Below are 7,489 nucleotides of genomic sequence, written 5' to 3' on the forward strand. Positions count from 1 at the left end.
GAAAACTAAGAGATAGAGAGATTTTTTACTCAAATTATGCTTGATTCCATTCCATACGTAACATCCAAATAAATAGATAAGAAACTTACATAAGACACCCCCCACTAAACCAAAATAGCATCCTAATCCCTTGACAATAGAAAATAAAAATAAGACACGTAACAATACTCCCCCTTAACCTACTTTTTGCCCTCAAAAAGTACTTCAAGAAACCTTGTCTTCATCCTCTTCCGTTGCTTGTTTTTCATCATCTACCACTTCAAGTATGTAGAGTTGTTTTTTCTTACACTTGTGCCCCGGAACGAACCTTTCGGTACACCAGAAACATTCCCCCTTTGCCCTTTTTTGCTCAAGTTCATCACTCGTCAAACGCCTCGATCTAAGGATTCCTGGTGTAGAACTTGATGGCTCGGTTGTTGGACTTGGCAGCAAGGGTAGTTTTGAACCATTAACGGGAGGTGTTATTTTGACATCTTCGGGTTGCAGCCCATCCTCCACAGCGTTGAAACGCTTCATCAAGCATGTGTTGTTCATAGTTTGAATTATTGCTAACCCATACGCCTCACGTAGTGTTTGAGGCTTGAACATCTTTACCGGCCCTTTTATTTCCGGCTTCAAACCCTTCAAATAGAGGCTAACGGAATAAGGTTCGCTAACGGTAACCTTGTTAAGCAAACGATCAAAACCTGAATTATATTCTTGTAGACCCTTGCCGTCATCAGTAAGTTGAACGAGAGAAGCAATCTCTTCCATAGGGTCTTCAAACATTGCATCAGAAAAACGGGCAGAGATCGAACGAACATAGTCCGCTCATGGGACCTCGGCAACCGTGGCATTACGGGTCTTCAAGTAGGCACGGTGCCATTGAAGGGCATCACCTTCCAAGTGAACCGCAGCACAGCGTAATTTCGAGTCATCAGGAGTGTCATCCATCGAAAAAAAATGTTCGCAGCAATAGACCCACCCTTCAACATCGTCCCCCGAAAATTTAGGGAAATCGATCTTACCGATACGGAATGGTTTGGATGTTCGTGAATCACCATCTGGGCCGGAGAAGGACCCGAAGGAACTACCCGGCGACTGCACGGCTTTATCACGCACCGCCTTCAAAATCTCTTCCTGCTGCTTCGAAGATTGTTCCTGTTGCTTCATCAGGGCCGCTAACGCAGCTTGGATGTCGCTGATTGCCTTACCATGGGACTTGAGGGTGTTGTCGATTTCATTATTGCGGGTGTTAGTCATGGCGGCGGCAAGGAATTCCGATGAGGAATCGACCGGAGCTCTGATACCCTTGATAGGGTTAAAACCTTGGGGAGAAAGAAAACTAAGAGATAGAGAGATTTTTTACTCAAATTATGCTTGATTCCATTCCATACGTAACATCCAAATAAATAGATAAGAAACTTACATAAGACACCCCCCACTAAACCAAAATAGCATCCTAATCCCTTGACAATAGAAAATAAATATAAGACACGTAAGAAGCCTCATTGCTAAATAAGAAGCCTCATAGAAAATAAAAATAAGAACACCATCCAACGATAAGAAGCCTCATTGCTAAAGTTGGCTCTGATCAAATTCTAACAAAAATGGACAGGCAGTATTAACAATAACTCGTTTAGGGTCAAAACGATATCTGATCAAAATAGGCTCAGGTTGAAATGAGCCGTTTTAGAAAACAAAAATATTGAAATGGGTCAATTTGCTATATTTTTTACGATGACTAGTTGTGACAGTGATAACTGCTTAGGTGGCATCGCGGTTGTGACAATGGAGTTGCAATGATGGCGGCAGCGTTGGTTGTATCATTGTTGCCAACGATGATGATGGTGTCGCGGCCGCGACAGTTGTGGCCATGATGGCGACAGGAGTGGATGTGGCGACTATGGTAGTGGACGGTGCTAAAAGTTATATAAGTATCGACTTATATTATTGACCATGCCTTGGTACTTTCTTCATTCTAGTATCAACTTATATTATCGACTTATATTATTGACACTGGATTAGTACCGTTTTAATAATTTTATGTATAAACTTTGAAAGTTGAAACATCCAACTGGAAAATCAGACCAACAGAATTTCTAACCGAATCGGAGACTTCCAACCCGTTTCTTTTTAACTATTCTTGTGATTAATTTTACATGTTTCAGTACACAAGACACAAATTGAGAAACTAACAAAAATATGCAGCTTTGGCATATTTCAATAATAAATCTTGTAGGGCGACAAAAGATTCAAGCTTGAAATACAAGTAAATGAAGAAAAGAGTACTAGAATTGAAGACCATGTTCTCGAGCTGAATCAGCAAGCGCCTGAATTCGTCCATGATAAGGATAACCACCTCGATCAAAGGCCACAGCCGTGATCCCTTTCTCTATGCACGACTTTGCAATCGCTTCCCCTATTTTCTTAGCTACATCCTAACACCAAAAACTCACGTTACTGTTGTCACACACACACACAATTATATATGCAAGCCTAATCCAGTGATAACTGTAACAAAATGATGATACAATGTTATACGTTTCCATACACCTATTACTAATATTGCAAGTTTATATTCTCCGCAAATTGATAAAATGTAACATGAACACTGCATATGTTTGCAATATCGCGTGTGGGAATTTTTTTTTTTCAGAAAAGCTACTTACAATTGTGGGACCAGAGGTGAAATCAAACTCCTCAGAGAGCGGTTTCTGCATCGTAGAAGCTGATGCAAGAGTATGCATTTTAGTATCATCAATCACTTGGACGTACAGATGCTTGTTGGATCGAAAGACGCACATTCTTGGTCTTTCGGGTGTCCCCTCCACCTAAAATATAAGAATGACAGAACTTTATATAATATACCAAATAAATTACAGAAGCTACTGCACAATGAGTCATTAGAACTTTGTTTTAAAATGCACGCATCAGAAGCGCATAATGCACACATCACATGATGCGGTGATAAGATCGCATCCAAGGCCGGCCCAAGCCCAAGTATTTTGAGGCTTGGGCTTTAGGCCTCCAACTTAAAAAAAATTATATATATGATATTTGGGTTGGGCTGAACTTATCTTTATACATACAAAAAATATATAAAAAGACAAAAAAAAAAGTTAATTTAACTTCGCCAACAATAAATCTTTTAGTTTATTTTGCCGGTCCCAAGCCCGGGTAAAAGAGGGTTTTTTCTCAAATAGTGTTCTTTTTTTGGGAAAAAGGCCTCGAGTTTTTGAATTTGCTTTAGGACACCAAAATGGTTGAGCCGGCCCTAATCGCATCGCGTAATGCGATTCCAGACCAAGTTTTTCATATTTGATTGAACAAATCTCACCATCATTTGAGCAATGTGTTTGAGTACTAGAGCAAATTAGAACATCGATTGAACAAAACTAACTAGAGATGATGAAAATCTCTTATATTTTAATGTACAAAAGTTAACTAGTTCAACCATAACCTATAATTCTATTTAACATTTTTTAATAACCAACACCTCGCATATGTGATGCGCGCTTCACGCATCGTGCATCGGCTTTTGGCATCAAAAGGCATCGGATCGCCACGCGCTTTTAAAACCAAGGATTAGATGAAGCTAGGTGAATAGTAAATTATATTCTATAACTGAAATTCTCCATTAAGTTACTCATCCTGTAAAAGAAAGCCACTAAAACTATGGTATGCTGGTTTTCAAATGTGTCAACTAACATTCTGAAACACCTTTAACTGTTTACAGGATACATTTTCTTTTTTGAGTAAACTGCCATTAAAATGGTCCTGAGGTTTGATCACTTTTGTCACTTTAGTCCAAAACTCAAACCTTTTGATTCTAGGTCCCTGTGGTTTCAATTCTGTTGCCATTTTCATCCAAAATCAAAATCTTGTCAGATTTTCCAGTTAACATCCAGTTTTTTTTTGTTTTTTCTCTTCCTTTAATGAAGGGCAAAATGGTCTTTTTAACGTTTTATTATAAGAAATTCAAAAAATCTCACCATTTTGCCCTTCGTTGAAAGAGGGATGTTAAACTGAAAAATCTGACCAGATTTTGCTTTTGGAGGAAAATGGCAACAAAACTGAAACCACAGTTACCCAAATTCAAAAGATTTGAGTTTAAAGTCACAAAAAGTGACCAAACCGGGACATTTTGGCAGTTTACTCTTTTTTTTTTTTATCTGTGTTTATCATTTTTGGAAAAAAAAAAACATTGTGCAAATACAGAGGTTACATCATAAAATTGACAAAAAATAATAAGAAGATTGAACAAATTCATACAAATTTCTTGTAAACTGAATTATTTGGGGAAAAATGGTACAGGTGTGTATAAAGTGAAGAGAACTAACTAGGGTTAGAAAAACGATAAATGTCACCTTCTTACGAATACGAGTATGACGAGCTTTTCTGTTATCTTGACGAGTTCTGGCGGAGGCTTGTACAACTAGAGAAGTTGTTCGAGACGATGAAGAAATCAATGGTGGTTTAATCAGAAGCTTCTGGTGGTGATGAAGATTCGAATAGGAGCATGCGCTCTGTAGAAATGACAGCGAAACTGATGACATTGTTGCCTGTCCGTCCAACACCCAACCACGCCTGCTGTTATTCCTTCTGTTTCTCTTCAACAGACGAAGAAGAAGATAACATTTTATTGAACAGATAAGATAGTCTTCTTTTTAGTTTTTACACAAAAGATCCCTCTACTTTGCTGTTTCTCAAAAACTGGAGTCTTTTTATGTCAGGTAGTACTCTCTAGAGCGGTGAGCAGAAAACCGAAATAACTAAGAAAACCGAACCGAAATAAAAACTGATGGTTGGGTTTTCGTATTTTTAATAATCAAAAATTTCGGTTCGGTTTTTGGATAACCACTCTCAATAACTGAAAAAACCGAACTGATAAGTAATAGTAGGCCTAGTCCATATATTTTTATGTTTATGTGTTTAAAGTATGCTAGTATTTAATATAAAAATTAAATGATATTTAAAGTATTATAAAAGAAAATGTCTTAATAAAAACTTCGGAGAAACTTAAAAATAGATTAAAAGGTTAGGTTTATGTGAACAATATTAGTTAAAAAAGTTAAATATAATAACTTAAAAGTAAACGTATAAGAAAGATTCTTAAATTTTAAATTATACCTTTTATTTTTTGAATCTTACATAATTTTGTTCCAAAAACCGAAAAACCGAACCACTCCGGTGTAAAAACCGAAACCAAACGGTTTTAGAAAATCGAAAAACAGATATTTCGGTTTCGATTTTGGTATTGCCCAAAAACCTAACTGAACTGTGCACACCACTACTAATCCCACATTAGCACATTTCATTTTCTCTACATCATTAGTGATATTTGAGGAAGGGAATTCCTTGGCTCAGTATCTCTCTCGAGGAGAGAACAAAATAATGTGAGATTTGCCCAAAGTGTTACACATTTTTTTTTTGTGTGAAGGTTGTTCAAGAAGTTCGCAGCTCGGCTTGGCTTGTAGCTGTCACACCCCGATATTTCCACGTGTCACCGGTGGGCCCGGTGGGGAGTATCGTGACGTAGTTGATATCATTATAGTCAAACAACACAAATTTAAAATGTACAGCAGAAGCAAAAAGATAGATTTATTTCAACTAAACAAATTATAATATTCAAGTATCACAAAGTAGTTGAAACAGATCCACAGGCGGATCAAATTAAAAAGGAGAATTGTTCAACAGATTTATTGCATCCAAGATTGCGAGACTCTAAACGAGGCTAAGGAGAGGCCAGCTTATTACGTGTAGTACCTGCACTTAATCTTTTTGGGGAAAATACGCCAGTTTACACTGGTAAATACAATTTAACTGACTCATTTTGAAAATGTTTTAAAAAAAATTGATTTGAATGCACATGGCACAAAACTTTTTGTAACTTGGGATAATTAATCAAATTTAAACTTGTAAAAGAATTACATGTTTGTTATGCGTTTAGTCGCCCGGTTCGTGCCAGGTTTAACATTAATAGACACACCACATAGTATAGTCCCGCGGTGGGAAACCAGCGGGTATACCTTAATAAATATAAACACACTGTCGGGTGTACGCCTACACCCGCGTGCTAAGGTCGTGGCCATTTCATGAATGATGCCAAGGATATCCGGGACATGCTCATTAAACTCCCAAAGGCGTAAAACAAACAAAACAAATTTTCAAACGGGTCATCTTGATAATACTTAACCACTAATCGATTAAGGTCAAATGCCCGACCAAGCGGTATTTTATATACCGTACCCCAAGCCCGTATAAGGGAAAATAAGTTAAAAGTATTTACCTTTACAAGTATAATTCACAATAAGCAAGTGCACTTATCTTTTACTGGATCTCCTATTCTGGAACGAAGGTTTATAATAACCTATTAGAATCCTAACGGGTCTTTAATTTAGCCTAAGCTTAGACCGGTTAGTTTTAAAGAACGAATACGGTTTAATCGCATAAATAAGCGAAGACCGTATTAGAATGTGGTTTTGACCCGACAAGCTTGTATACTTGTTTAATATGGGTAACTTAATCACATTCTAGATTTTGAGACAAAAATGATATGGTTTGACCCGTTTCGGCTAATATGTGTAAACTAGTTACATAAGTCGATCCGAACGCAAAAATGCGTAACGAGTAACCATAAGAGTCATATACAAGTTTCCTGAATTAATATGCCTCAAATATGTTGTGACATCAGTAAGATGTCTCCTATTATGCCCAAAAATGATTTTAAACACAAACTATGCCCCGAAAGGGCGTTTTGGTCATTTTAAAGGATATAAAAGAGTTTAATTGGTAACCTGAGTTACAGGTCTGGATAGACCTAAGTTATAACAGTAAGGTATCAAATATATGTGAAATTTATTACTTAGAACCATACTATGCACCGTAGGGGTCATTTTGGTAATTTCACATATGCCTAAAAGGTCAAAACTGGAATTCTGAGTTTAAAACATTTGCCTACTGTTAAAAATATAAAAATTTACTGAATACATTAGTAGGTATCAACCCCATATGTTTAAAAAGGTTTTATTACATACTATGCGTTAAAAACGCTTAAAAAGGCGATTTGGAGCCATTTCCGGGTTTTGTATAGAAAGCTGATATTTTTATAATTCCAGAAGGCTCAAAATAATTTATTTAACATAATAAATCAGTAGAAAAAGGTTTGAGGTCAAAAGGATTTATAAAACTCATTTTATAGCCCAAAAGGGCAAAACCGGCAATAACCGAAATAAGCTTAAAACTCTAAGTTATGCTCAGCCTAAAAATAAATAAAAATCTCCAAAAATCCCAAAATATTATTTTACATCAGTAGGTAAAAAGTTTTGTATAAAAATTTGGGTTTAGATAGGCTATATGCTAATTATGACATTTATTTACTAAGAATGCTTCTAATTACGCTATTGAGCATAACTCTAAATCTAGACCTCCAACTGATATTAAATTTTGGGTACAAGTTTATAAATCAGTAACTAAGATATCTACTCTTTTACATTTTCAAAAATCA

General features: G+C 36.5%; 1 protein-coding gene across 1 annotated transcript; it reads right to left on the reverse strand.

Annotated features, from left to right (window-relative positions):
* Positions 1 to 2,078: 2,078 nt before the first annotated feature.
* LOC110884723 (50S ribosomal protein L18, chloroplastic) lies at positions 2,079 to 4,626 on the reverse strand. Its single transcript, XM_022132435.2, has 3 exons — positions 4,350 to 4,626; positions 2,652 to 2,813; positions 2,079 to 2,420 (listed from the first exon to the last, which is right to left on the reverse strand). Exons 1-3 carry the CDS (start codon positions 4,536 to 4,538, stop codon positions 2,271 to 2,273), a joined length of 501 nt encoding a protein of 166 aa, XP_021988127.1. The 5' UTR covers positions 4,539 to 4,626; the 3' UTR covers positions 2,079 to 2,270.
* Between the last annotated feature and the right edge of the window lie 2,863 nt (positions 4,627 to 7,489).

The sequence above is a fragment of the Helianthus annuus genome, chromosome 10 (genome assembly GCF_002127325.2).
Source record: "Helianthus annuus cultivar XRQ/B chromosome 10, HanXRQr2.0-SUNRISE, whole genome shotgun sequence".
In the NCBI taxonomy this organism is placed as follows: domain Eukaryota; kingdom Viridiplantae; phylum Streptophyta; class Magnoliopsida; order Asterales; family Asteraceae; genus Helianthus; species Helianthus annuus.

Excerpts from the sequence above, each read along its gene's own strand:
- LOC110884723 (XM_022132435.2), bottom strand. The coding sequence starts at position 4,538 with ATGTCATCAGTTTCGCTGTCATTTCTACAGAGCGCATGCTCCTATTCG. Across the intron at positions 2,814-4,349 it reads ATACTCGTATTCGTAAGAAG|GTGGAGGGGACACCCGAAAG; the intron begins GTGACATTTATC and ends CTTATATTTTAG. Across the intron at positions 2,421-2,651 it reads TCACCTCTGGTCCCACAATT|GATGTAGCTAAGAAAATAGG; the intron begins GTAAGTAGCTTT and ends TTTTGGTGTTAG.